The 13993-nt window shown below is 41.0% G+C and overlaps 1 protein-coding gene across 1 annotated transcript in view; it reads right to left on the bottom strand.

Annotated features, from left to right (window-relative positions):
- DTNA (dystrobrevin alpha) overlaps window positions 1-13993 on the bottom strand; it is a 285381-nt gene that overhangs the window by 26713 nt on the left and 244675 nt on the right. The window contains exons 16-18 of the mRNA XM_068563775.1: window positions 7855-7942; window positions 5859-5956; window positions 1286-1399 (exon numbers count right to left, since the gene is read on the bottom strand). Coding sequence (XP_068419876.1) covers window positions 1286-1399; window positions 5859-5956; window positions 7855-7942 — 300 coding nt within the window. The remainder of the gene's footprint in view (window positions 1-1285; window positions 1400-5858; window positions 5957-7854; window positions 7943-13993) is intronic.

Here is a 13993-nt window from a genome sequence, read left to right as displayed (position 1 = left end):
AGGGACTTGGTAAAATCCAAATATAGCCATACAGAATCTACTTAATTTAGTCTCTTTGTATGGAGGAAGTAAGTGGCACTCTAACTCTGGCAAGGGTTTCTGAGAAGAGGCATCTGTACTTATTATAAAAATTATGCCTCAGAGTTAGATTTACCTGAAATATACTTGGCATCCAAACTGAAAGATGGAAAGAATGTTATGCTTGCTAACTACAAGTGCCTTGTAGTGAAATATCCATATGACATTTCCATGAGGGAATGTCTTTGAGTTTATGTTTGTGTTGTTTATTACACAGACAGGTTTGGGTAAGTGTCATATTCAAGGTATGGTGGTGAAGTCTGATTGGAGCCCATGGTGTGACTCTCCTTTTGCACGTGGTCACAATTCTCATCCACGTCCTACTACTCTCTACCGCTCTGACCCTGAGAAGTGCCCTGAAATTCAGGGCTTGAACCAAATGACCTTCTTAGGTCCTTCCCAACTCAAATATTTCATGATGACAGACTAGGTAACACCAGGCCTTTAAATTCATTTGTAGAACAAGAAGGTATGAAAATCTGTATGCAAAGCTATTAGGGACCAAGATTTAGAGACAATTTATGGGTCACAGGTAAATTTTTAAATTTAAAAAACTGTGATGATTCTTTAGTTGTTTACATGTTTGTTTTGTTGATCACTTTTATCATAAACCTATTGTTGATAGTGCAAAGAACTAAAAAGAGTTGAGTTCAAATTTTTTCCAGTAAGACAGATACAGAGAACAAACAAGTGGTTACCAATGGGGAAAGGGAAGGGGGGAGTGGCAACATAGGGGTAGGACATTAACAGGTACAAACTATTATGTATAAAATAAGCTATAAGGATATAGTGTACAACACAGAATACAGCCAATATTTTATAAAAACTATAAATGAGGTATAACTTTTAAAAATTGGGCATCACTATATTGTACACCTGTAACTTATATAATATTGTACATCAACTATACTTTAATAAAAAAAAGAGTGCACTATAAAAAATTCTGTTTTCCAGTGAAACATTTTGTTTCGGATCTAAAGAACACTGTTTCCTTTTCTCTGTGTCAAAGAAAAAAATAAAATAAAATAAACAGCCTCTTTCCCAAACCTCCAAATTCCAGCAATTAGATGCGTGCTATTAAAAAAAAAAGCAAACAGACGTTAGCAGCTATGGTGGCTGAGGACCGTTTTCTGGTGGACACTGTTAGACTTTATTGATGATCTCAGACACCTGTATTTCCTGAGACGCCTTGGGCTCCTTTTCTTACCTGAGGAGGCGGAGCTCTGCCAGCAGAGTGGGGTTTTGCTGCGCCTTCTCCGGAGTGGGCTGAGAAGCTTGCTCATGCTCTAGCCGCAGCCTCTGGATCTCCTGTAAGATTTCTCTTGGGAGAGAGGAGGAAGATAAGAAACCCAGGTCAGTTAACTTCCAGGATGTCCAGGATCTAACATCTGAGTAGATCAGGGCCACCAGAGCAAAGAAAGAAGGGGTCATCCTATGTGTTGGAGCAGAACCAACCCTCATTAACCGACTGTGTTTACGAGGTGTTGGCTGTAGCTAGTTGGGTTAGGGAACCATTGACCGAAACCGCCCGCCTTGGCCAGGTACGATGGTAACTGATAACTGCTTGCCTGAGTTGTCTCACAACAGGAGGTTCTGATAAGGAACATGGTGCTGCCACCAAAAACTAACCAGGAGAATTCGGGAGGGGCCAAGACAGGGAGGAGACGACCAACCTCCCAGAATCCTTCGTGCTGGAATCCATCTTGGATGAGAGATGCGCGCGCCACCAGGGAGGACCCTGAGTCAGACCAAATATGGGCCAAGCAAGATGATTGGCCAGAGACAACCGGAAACTAACCCCATTACCATAAAACCTGAGACTGCGAGCCACGTGGCAGAGCAGTTCTCCTGGGTTCCCTTACCCTGCTGCTCTCCCCCCCGGGCGCCCGTTCGTTCCCAATAAACTCTTTGCTTTGTCAATATGTGTCTCCTTGGACAATTCATTTCTGAGTGTTAGACAAGAGCCCACTCTCCGGCCCTGGAACATTGTTGCCCCCTCCTGCAACAGTTGGGTGCTCTGGGTGAGGGGATACTGCCTTCATCTCCAGTACATGCAAACTAGGAAGACTCTGCAATATGTCATTTGAGCCTTCAAGCTGAGTGTTCTCCCCAGGACCTAATACTCTCTCTAGTCAGTAATATAATGCTGTGGTAATGTGTTCAACTTTGCAAAGCGCGCTGCTTAAGAGACAAAAATGAATCTTCCTCTTATTTATGATCTCAGTCTGACACCGTAAAGTACCTGCAGCTACCAAGTAAGAGATGCTTGGAAAAAATAAGGATAAATGGTGCTCATTTTGCAAAACTAAATAACCCCATTCTCTCACCAGGAATGAAATTCTTCTCACTGAATTTATCTGAGGAGCCCCCAGGTAGGCAAAATTCTTTCTCTTTTCCTTGATATTTTCAGCCTTAACAATGTATCTGAATAAGGGTAGCCTTATGAAGGAAAGTGCTTTTAAAAGGATTCACTGTAATTGACTCTGTGACATAAGAGTGCTATTGGTGTGACCTCTGTCAGGGGTGAGACATGTCAGTCTATTATTGATGTTGGGGCCTGGGCTGCCCTGCATTGAGGTGAACATTAGGCCAGCCACAGGGATGGGTGACCGATGTAAGACAAATTATCCCTAAGTGAGTTAGAAGCTATTAAGCAAGGTTAGAAGTCACAGGTTCTTGGGGGAGGGGTCAGTCTCCCATCCAGCAAAATGCAGAAGAGCCCATAAGACAGAACGAAGCACCAAGAATGGAAGGTGAACTTGGTGAGCAAGGGGGATGGTTGGCTTTCCATCTGAGAGGCTGATTTACAACCTCCTGCTTCACAAACATGCCAGAATCAAGAAGCTAATTTCCAGTGAGTCACTACACCTCTCCTGGGTATGGTGAGGAGCTTGGACCATAATTCAGTGGTTTTCAACTTTTTTTTTTGTCCCCCTTGGTGTTCTATAGTGGAAAATTTTCTTTAAAAGAAATCTTCCATGGAAACCCAACATGTTACACAGTTAAGAAGGAACTTCTCTGGTTAAAGAAAGGGGGGGGGGTGCCCTGTGCTACTAGCTCTTCTTCCTCTTCACACACCCCTACAGAGAGCTCCCGAACTCCCAGAGAGCTCAGCCTGAAAATCAGTGAACTGAGATTTCCAAGATCTTGAGGGCTAACATCCTGACATTCTGTGACTCCCACTAGTTTTCCTTGTCGGTTCTCAGGACAGAACCATGACACAGCCATTTAGCCCAAGGAAGAAAAAGAGAGAAGCAGCTCTGATCAGATGAGAATAAAGGTAAGATAGGTAAGGAGCATGAAGTGTTTAGACTACACCCAGGGACTGTGCTGTCTTCTTTAGTCTTATTTAATCCTCATAACAGTTCTATTGTATATAGACTAGTAGAGTACCAATAGTTCTATTGGTGCTGCTATTATCTGTTTTATGAATGAGGGAATCAAGCACATACCAGTTAAAAGTCTTGCCCAATTTCAATAAGTAGGCGGTAGCAGTCATTTGAACTCAGGGGGGTTTGCCCCAAAGCCCATATATGTTCGACTCCCTCAGTCTTTGGTACTTGCTTGGACAGGTCTAGCCTAGGCAGGCTGTGACTTCCACAATGTAATCTGAAGAGTCCAGCTACTCCTAATACTAACTCTAACTGATTCCTCTAAGGATACTCTAAGAAAGCATTGTCTTCTAAAGATCATTTCTGAAATGTCTAAATGACTACCTAGGGTAGTCACGGGGTAAAGTGAGGAATTCTATCCTTCCTTGAAGCCCAGAGATCTGATTATTGGGTTAACTGTCACTTTGGAGACCATTGGATCCCTGGGTGAATTTCCATGGTGCAGGAACTGTGACCTGGATAAGCTTCTGGGATGTGGTTCTGGGGTCTTTGGAAGGCATGAGGCCGTTGGCTTAGAGAGATGAGTTCAGGAAGGACTAGATGCTCTTCAGGCACGGGGTGGGGAGAGAACTCAGGGAAAGGATGAAGCTCTCTTTTTGCCATCTCTTCTCATTTCCATTCCTTTATTCCCTCTCATCCTAAAAACACGTATTCAGAGATTGCAATCCCAAAATGCCCTAGAAACAAGCAGTAAGAGTGGTAGCATGGTACAGCCAGCACATTCATGGGGTTTCTTGCTGATTCTGGAATCCCACATGGAGGTAGATACCCCTGGGGTATTTCCTTAAAGGAAGTCCCGATTTCCCCTCAAGTGTGCTATCCCCATGCTGAGTGGAAGCGGAGAATCGGAAGGGAAAACAAAGTGCTTTGGAGAGGTGGGAGAGTAGATTAAAACTGCAACCAAGATATTTGTGGGCTTGTAAATTTTCACTTTAGTCTTTTTTTCTTTCTAAGAATATGAAAATGTGCCAAGTGAGTTTGTATCTTCCTTTTAATTTTTTTTTTTTCTATAGAATTTTAAAGAATAGCATGACCATTTATCCCAAAATTTTCAGGTCAAACTCTACGGGCATGCAACAATGATCACAACCCCCTCCTTTACCGGTCTGATCTCAGAAGGGACATCAGTGTTTAAAGATGAGATTAAGTATTAAGACAGCTTGGTGTTGTTCTAAGAAATACAGAATGTACAAGTTGTTCTTATATCGGGCTTACTCAGCATTGAGTTTGAGATCTGACTCAGACATTTATTACTTTCTCACTCAGTATATATTGACTGAGTTTCTACACTGTTACAATGTACCAGGCATGGTTCTGGAACTCAGGGGCCATTTGTCACGGCCTCTGTTCTCAAAGAACTTCTATATCAGTCAGGGAAGACAGACAATAAAAAGGAAACAAACACTTAAATGCGACTTTTTTTCAGAGAGAGATGTCATACACACACACACACACGGATGTAACAGAGAGTGGTTCCTGGAATAAGAGGTAGTGGGAGAGATTAGAGAGGTGATCTTTTAGGAGGTGGCATTTGAGCTGAGATCTGAGTGATACGAAGGAGCCATCTCTGCAGAGACCCCGAGGAAGAGCTTTCTAAGCTGCGAGAATAACCGATACTTTAAAGGCTGTAAAGAAAGAAAGAAGCAGGAGTGTAATGAGCCAGGCAGGCTGTGGCTGGCAAGAGAGGCTGGAATCAGGTCAGGTAGGACCTGCAGACTGTGGTAAGAGCGGTGGGTTTTATTCAAAGTGGGTGGAAAATCACCAGTGGGTTCTGAACAAGAAAGAACATGATATGAAATGACAGGTTGGATTGAGTGGTAATGGAGGACATGAAGTGCACAGGTTTTGGGAACTGCCACGGGGCCAGACTGTGAATCAGTCTGTGTTGAATAAAGAGACAACCTACTGATGGGTTGGGCGTGGAAATGTTTGGCTTGAACAACTGGGTGGTCACCCCAGATGCCCCTTTAGCTGGGGATCCTCACAGGACCCCTCCCTAGCGAGCCTTCTGCTTGTCTCTGGGGGGCTGAGATACTTTCCTCCTAGCACCCAGGAGCGCCCTTCTGCCTTAGACAGCTCCTTAACAAAAATAAGTGTGTCAGAAAAAGGGAAATGAGACTGTCTAGGGAGACTACGTTAATTGCATCGACATCTCAGAAATAATATATATATATATATATATATAATTATTTTTTCCCTCGTGAAGTTTCTGATGATCTAAAATTTAAAGATTAGCTTTTCAGAAGCCAGCATCATTGACTCTAGATGTCTTCCCTTATATTTATATGCCTACAGGGTGAAAAAACCTGGATATTTAAAAGCATGACTACAGGTTATTAATGAATGTGTGCTTTGATCGAAAAAGCCAGTGTGTCCCAAAAGCCTTACCTGTTCTTGTTTTCTAGTTCTGCGATCAGCTGCCTTTGTTGCTTATTTGCATCAATCGTGAAGGAGATGTCAGGGGCACTCCTCTGCTGTGCTGGCTGCTGGAAAATATGTGGTTTATACTATTTAGTACTGGAAAGGGGAACCGACCTGTGTTTGAAGAGACAGGAGTCGTGAGATATGCACAAGAAAGAAAAAACTATTTCTATCAAAACAAAAAAAAGCAAACACGTAAAATTAAATGGCCATTCCCCTCCTAAGGACCAGCTTTTTTGAGGATCTGGAGCACATCTATGCAGTGAAAGCAGAATAGAATCCTTTGGCAGGCAAATATACAAAACATGGGAAAAACTGGTTTTTAGCTTTCTGACTTGAAGTCTTTGGGGAACTAGTTCATTCTTGCCATGCTGTTCTCATCGCAACTATTCTTTCAGTAAAGGTGGGGTTAAAAAAATATATCACTGCTGAGGTATCTCTTTCTCTAGAGTTACTGTTCAACCACTGTAATATACAATTAAAAATTGTATAGTTTTAAAGTCATAGTTAAAATGACTTTCTTTTCTTCTTTTGGTCAACGTACTTTTAGCATTTCTTTATTCATATATGTAATTTTACACTGATGGATTGCAACCAGCTTTAACAACTGGTGTATATGCAGTCATAAATTTATCCGTTCTTTTGTTTTTTTAAATAAAGTTATTTATTTATTTATTTATTTTTGCCTGCGTTGGGTCATCGCTGCTGCGCTCGGCCTTTCTCTAGTTGAGGCAAGTGGGCTACTCTTCGTTGTGGTGCGTGGGCTTCTCATTGTGGTGGCTTCTATTGTTGCGGAGCATGGGCTCTAGGCGCGCGGGCTTCAGTAGTTGTGGCGTGCGGGCTCAGTAGTTGTGGCTTGCGGGCTTTAGAGCACAGGCTCAGTAGTTGTGGTGCACGGGCTTAGTTGCTCGGCAGCATGTGGGATCTTCCCAGATCAGGGCTCGAACCCGTGTCCCCTGCATTGGCAGGTGGATTCTTAACCACTGTGCCACCAGGGAAGTCCCTCTCCATTCTTACATAATCACATATATATAAGAATATGATTATATAAGAATATATATGTATATATGCCTCATATACCATATTTATATATATGTATTTATGTGTATGTGTATTTAGTCAAGGGCTTATTTGATATTGTTTTATAAAAGCAGGGTCAGATTATGTAGACTTCCCTGTGCCTTGCTTTCTTTGCTCTACCGTACATTATAGAAATTCCTCAATGTCAGTTTTTATTGTTTTTAAAACAAATTTAAAAAAATTACAACTAATCTTTCTACCAAAGAATGCCAAGCTTTAAAAAATAACACCCATTGCCTAAGCCCAAAGACGTGGTGAAACTCAGCCTGATTTGTCATTTCTAGAAAACTAACCATAGGGAAAGGTTTAAACTTGGTAAAGGTCTGGCTTTCATAAAGCTTTTCTCTCATTTTTAATTAGCATTTCTTCTAACAAAGAAACGATTTGTGTTGCTAATGAAGAAGTGTGAGGTCTTATATTTTATATCCTAAATGGTCTTCTGTAGCGAAGTCTGGCATATGGGAACTTTGACATGTGATGCAGAGTTTTCTTTTGATTTTATGACATAATTTTCTCTTTCTTGCTATATTGAGAAAAGTAGAAACAACTTTTGATATATATTTCTTGATATATTGATAAAAGTAGAAACTTATATGAGCCAGTTGTGGATTTGAATCATTGTTTGTTCTTTATATTAATTGATTAGGAATTATCCAGAGAAATTGGGTATTGGTCTGGTTCAGCACTGTTGTAACAGGAATACCTCGAGCTCTGATTCATGCTAGACCAGAATGATAGCTGGAAAGTGAAAATGGAAGCAGTGGAAGGCCAGATCGTTTTCAGGTCTTGCAGACGGCACAGTAGCAACTACTCAGCTCTGCTGTTGTGGCATCAGCTGTTAGGGTAACAATCAACGTGACATCCTCTCATTCAGGGTACTTACAGACGAAGTGGACTCTGCTGCCAGTCTCGCCGCGTATCTGGCGATCAGCCGGTGCTCTTCATCAAGCCGGGTGGAGCTCTCAAGCATACTATTGAGAACAGAGCAAGAAGGAGTCAGTCAGGCAACCGAGAAAGATGGAAATATTCATGCTACCACCTGGAGTGGGTTGGCTATTTCAATTTTTCAGCGCAAAAAATTTGAGAGCTATACAAAATCCTGTTAAGTTAATGACATCAGACTTGGATTCATGATACGATCTAATATGTGGCCAGGAACGTCCTTAATAAATCCTGTCTTACAAAGAAAGCTCCAAAGAGGAGTGACTTTTCTGATCAACATTTCTGATGAAAGGATACTTTCTCTTTAATTTAGTTGTATTGCCTTTAACAATTTAATTTCCTTATGACAAAGTAATACATGTCTGAAACCAACATGTTAGACAATATGAAATCAAGAAGGAAGAAGAAACCAATTGTGGTCAGCCTCCAGTCATCCCCCGCTCCTGGTATTCACACTCAAGTGTGTAATCCTCTTCATTTATTGTAGTATGGCTGGACTTACAGACTTAATTCTAACGAATAGAATGTGGCAGAAGTAATGGAAGGTAACTTCCAAGATTAGGTTATAAAAAGACCCTGGCTTCTGTCTTGGGCATGTTTTCTCTCTCTCGAGCCCTTCTGGATTGCTTGCCCTGTGGGAAGCTGGATGACATGTCACAGGTGGCTCTGTGGAAAGGCCCACGTGAGGAGGAACTGAAGCCGGCCAGTAACCATGTGACTGGATCCCCTTCGGTAGAGCGTTTAGATGAGATCACAGCCCACCCACAGCTTGATTACAACCTTGAGAAAGTCCTGAGCCAAACATGGATTCCTCACCCACTGTGTTTGTTGTTTTAAGCTGCTGAGGTTTTGGGTAATTTGTTATGCAGCAATACATAATGAATATAATTCTCATCTACAATACTACTACCCAGGTAACTTGACATTTTATATTTACTTCCAGAGAAGTAGAATTATGGTAATGGATTCTAATGACATGAATGGGAATCATTTAGTGTCTCCTATAAATTGATAAAAATTCTTCCTATTAGAATAAGAATAATCTGATCCCTTAAAAACACTCATGCAAATAGAAGCATTTTCAACTCTCCTAGAGAGTTGATATTTCAGAAAGCCCTTCACCTAAGACTAAGTTTTGGGTGTCACCAAAAAGAAAATTCTGTGAAACATACCAGTAACACTAATCCTGTTAATAGACTAGTTGGTCATAGTTTAGTTTATCAGTTATTATGGTGAGTATCAGGCCAGGATCAAGATTAGAAACCAGTTCCTCTCAATCCCCAAATATACTTATATTCTCCTCCACTGGCTTATATTTAAGCCTGTTCCTTAAAGAAAAAAATTAATACTCATGGTTATACATTAAAAATGACACAATTCTATGCCAGTGTTAAGGTTGTAAAAATTATCCACCGAAAAGACCTGGATCCATATAAAGTGATATACATTTATATTATTTATTTGTACACTTACATAAACAGTAAACATGCAATATAGTCTTTCAACCTTTGTTCTAAAGTGAGAAGATGAATGAAAATCATTATGCGCTTTCAGCAATATTAGCTATGTCACTTCCAAGTAGCTCTTCTCTGCTTGGTGGAATCCATTACTGTAACATTTTTTTCTGGTCATTTGGAAGATATTCCTGTTTCCCTTATCTATGCGCTAGTCTATATTCCTCACATATGTAAACTATACCTGTTCTTATCCTGAATTCTTCCACTAGATTTAGCCCTTTTCTCTAAGTTACCGTATCCTACCTAGAATATTCCTGAATTTCTCCATTTACCAAGTCACTTCTTCATCCTCAGAAAAAGAGTCTTCACTTTCCTGCTGCCCAAATGAGACAATGCATGTAAAAAACATCAAGCTGGTATGATACCTAGAACACATTAAATGCTCAAAAATATTAGGTAATACAATTTTATTATTATTTTGCCTCTTAAGTAACCTGTTCGGATTCATTAATGATTCTTGGCTCCTTCAAAATGTCATCTACCATCCAACAGCTATCTAGAGCAGGGTTTCTCAAACTTTAGTGTGTATACATATCACGTAGGGATCTTGTGAAAATGCAGTCTCTGATTCTGGAGTGGGGGATGGTGGGGTAGGATGGGACCCCAGAATCTGCATTTCCAATAAGCTCTCAAGATACGTAGGTATTGCTGGTCCAAGGACAACACTCTGAGTAGCAAGGATCTAGAAGATCTTGAAAATAAAATGGAAAAGTTAAACACATGAAATGAACCCCAAATGTAAGCCATAAAAGACATCATTTTTCATATCCATATAGCATTGTGATATTTTCACACAAATTCCCTTAAGACAGATATTCTAGGATTCAGGGCTCACCTATGTGTGGTATTAATCCCAGTGGATTGAGATTTCAACCAGCATAAAAATTTAAAGTTGGAATAAGAAACTACTTTTACTAGCAAAAGGCCGAATTAGTTCTGGACAACGGATGCTTTAAAACAGATGTTTAAAGCAGATGTGTTGGGACTTCCCTGGTGGCGCAATGGTTAAGAATCCGCTTGCCGATGCAGGGGACACGGGTTCGAGCCTTGGTCCGGGAAGATCGCACATGCCGCAGAACAACTAAGCCTGTGCACCACAACTACTGAGCCTGTGCTCTAGAGCCCGTGAGCCACAACTACTGAGCCTGCGCGCCTAGAGCCCGTGCTCCGCAACGAGAAGCCACTGCAATGAGAAGCCCGCGCACCTAGAGCCCGTGCTCCGCAACGAGAAGCCACTGCAATGAGAAGCCCGCGCACCGCAACGAAGAGTAGCCCCTGCTCACCACAACTAGAGAGAGCCCGAGCGCAGCAATGAAGACCCAACACAGCCAAAAATAAATAAATAAATAAATAAAAAGAAAAGCAGATGTGTTATAAAACACGTCTGACCTCTGCAGTGGTTAAAAATAATAACTGAGGGGCTTCCCTGGTGGCGCAGTGGTTGAGAATCTGCCTGCTAATGCAGAGGACACGGGTTCGAGCCCTGGTCTGGGAAGATCCCACATGCCGCGGAGCAACTAAGCCCGTGAGCCACAGCTACTGAGCCTGTGCGTCTGGAGCCTGTGCTCCGCAACAAGAGAGGCCGCTATAGTGAGAGGCCCGCGCACAGCGATGAAGAGTGGCCCCTGCTTGCCACAACTAGAGAAAGCCCTCGCACAGAAACGAAGACCCAACACAGCCAAAAAAAAAAAAAAAAAAAAAAATAATAATAATAACTGAATTTCTTGTTACAGCTTCAATGAGAAAGTGAAAGTTTACGCTGCCCTTACTTTAAACATAAAACCACCCCAAAAGAAATAATTCAATTTGATTTTAACACATTGGTCATTTTCTGGCTGGTGTATTAGAGACCATAGGCCTAACTCAACACAGTTTGTGTAGACAACAAGGCCCAAAACTCCAAGCCCAGGACGATGATCTGTTTGAATGCCTGAAAGTGACTTTGTCAAAAACATTTGTGAGTGTTTTGATAAATAAATAATAACAAAAAACCTTGATAAAAAACCTCATGATAAGAGTGCCTTTTATCATGAATGACCAGCAAGTATAAATAATATGAAGGTTATATTAAAAAAAAAAGCCTCCTGGAAATGAAAGAAGGGAAGTTATGGGGTTTCATCTAGTAAGCTATAACTCATACTTCCCCTGCCTCTCCTTCCTCCAGCACCGAGTGAATGAGGGGTGGAGTGATGTATTGCCCCTTTGTGCACACAAACGATTTATAAGTCCACATGTGCCATTTCAGTACGTTCGCATTATACAAGGGTGAATGAGGCGTTCCCCTAATAAATTCCATTATTTCAAGACTTCAATTACAAATAGTAGAAAATGAATGGCCAATAATTCCCTAAATCATTAAAGAAATACCAATTCCAACATTGTCTCCATCCCTGCCTATTCATTTCCAGACTTTATAATCAGTAATCTTGTTACAAGACCATGATGAATTAAAAAGGGGCTGCTGTGTAGACTGCATTTCAGAATGGGGAAATCTATTACACTGAAAGCTCTCCACTTTCTGCCTTAATACACGGCCAGCATCTGTTGCTAGTGATTTCAAAATGGCATCTAGGAAACTCAAGTGGCCCCAGCTGAGCTAGGGCTTGCTAAATTGTGATTTAGCAGGGATTTCTGGGAACTCAAGGTTTGTTCACATTTCTCTGGTTTCTCTGCAGGCCTGTTTCCCCGGCAGTCCAGGGGTTAGGACTCTGTGCTCTTACTGCTGAGGGCCCGGGTTCAATCCCTGGTTGGGGAACTAAAATCCTACAAGCTGTGTGGCCAAAAAAAAAAAGAAAAAAAGAAAAAAAAATCAGAATAAATGTAAAAAAATATATATTTGTCTACACTTGAGTCATGAAGAGATTCACCTATGTTTAAAAAAAAACGAAAAAAAAAAAAAAAAAACACAAATAATAATGTGATCTAAAGGGCACCAGAAATACTTCTTCATTTTTCCTTAATATTTTTTCCATTTGTCTGAACGGTGCCAGGAACTTTAGAGGTTACTTTTTAAGGTCATTAAGTGTCACTACTCTTTTATTAAAACGCAAATAGCTATTAGGAGGATTACTGCCTGAGAAGGCATTATTAGTTATTACTTAAGCGGAAGATGACTTTCTCAGGGTATTTCCTGTCTTTCACAGTTGGTTGAGAGCAAAATGCCATAGGAATCTTCATGGATAATAATAATAATAAAGCAACTTACCATAACAATGGCTTCTCTATAGAGGTGACTTCAAACTCCTTTATCAAGACCCTGACTTTGATAACCCACTATGTTATAATCGTCCACCAAGGCCATGCCTTCTACCTCTACAAATTCACAAATTCCTCCATTTCCTTCCATTCCAGCTGTCACCAATGTGGCCCAGGCCACCGTCATCTCATCCTGAATGGGTGTAAAGTCCTCTCAATAGTTCACTCTGATTCGAGAGTTATTCTTTCCTCCAATTCATTTCCTGTCCTCAAGTCATCGATCTTTTAAAAGTGAAGTTGGCTGTAACATTCTTATGCATAAAATTCTTAATAGGTTCTCATTTTTCAAATTCCTAAATAAGACTTATAAGGTCCTGCATAGTCTAGCTTCATCCTTTACCCCCATGTCCTTAACACACTTAAGTTCTTCACATGAACCATATTCTCTCTGTCCTGAATGGTCTGTCTCCTCCACCCACTTCTGCTTGGCTAATTCCTCTTCATTCTGGTATTGGCTTTGGCTTCCATTTCCTGCCCTCATGTCCAACCTCCAAATTCAGGTCCATTGCTCCTTATATATTCTATAGCCCTCTGCACTTTGCTGCCCTTGTTATAGCTGTTATCTCTTTGCTTTTTTAAAAATTGGGGTATAGTTGCTTTACAATGTTGTGTTACGTTTCTGCTGTACAACAAAACAAATCAGCTATACGTATACATATATAGCCTCCCTCTTGGACCTCTCCCCCCGCCAATTCCCACCCATCTAGGTCACCACAGAGCACTGAGCTGAGCTCCCTGGGCTATACAGCAGGTTCCCACTAGCTTTCTATTTTACACATGGCAGTGTATATATGTCAATCCTAATCTCCCAGTTCATCCCACCTCCCCTTCCCCCCATGTCCACAAGTCCATTCTCTATGTCTGCGTCTCTATTGCTAAAAAAAAAAAAAAAAAGCAAGACTACTTTATAAATGATGTTGCATTCTTCTCCTTGCATTTTAATTGCCCTTTTCACTTGTCTTTATCCTTCACTAAACTGTAACTTCTTTGAGGACAGAATGGTTCAATCTCTTCACCCTTGGAACTTGAGTGTTTGGCACAGTGCTTAGAACATAGCAGGAACTACCCAAGAATTAGTTGGACAAAAGAACAAATAAAGGTTGGCTCACTTAAGCTTGCAATGTCATGGTCTTTGGCCCAACTCTTCTATATCCTGTTTGGCTCTGCCTGCATCCTCAGCACTTTGGGAAAATCATAAGAATACAATGAAATACTGTATTTTAACACTAGCCGTACCATCCAAAATCCAACAAATTATTTACATTTGGCAGAGTTAAAATCAAGGTACATTCTACGGCTGCATACAGA

The sequence above is a fragment of the Eschrichtius robustus genome, chromosome 14, assembly GCF_028021215.1.
Source record: "Eschrichtius robustus isolate mEscRob2 chromosome 14, mEscRob2.pri, whole genome shotgun sequence".
In the NCBI taxonomy this organism is placed as follows: domain Eukaryota; kingdom Metazoa; phylum Chordata; class Mammalia; order Artiodactyla; family Eschrichtiidae; genus Eschrichtius; species Eschrichtius robustus.
Note: the sequence above shows the minus strand (reverse complement) of the source record. Positions and strands in the feature narration are given on the sequence as shown.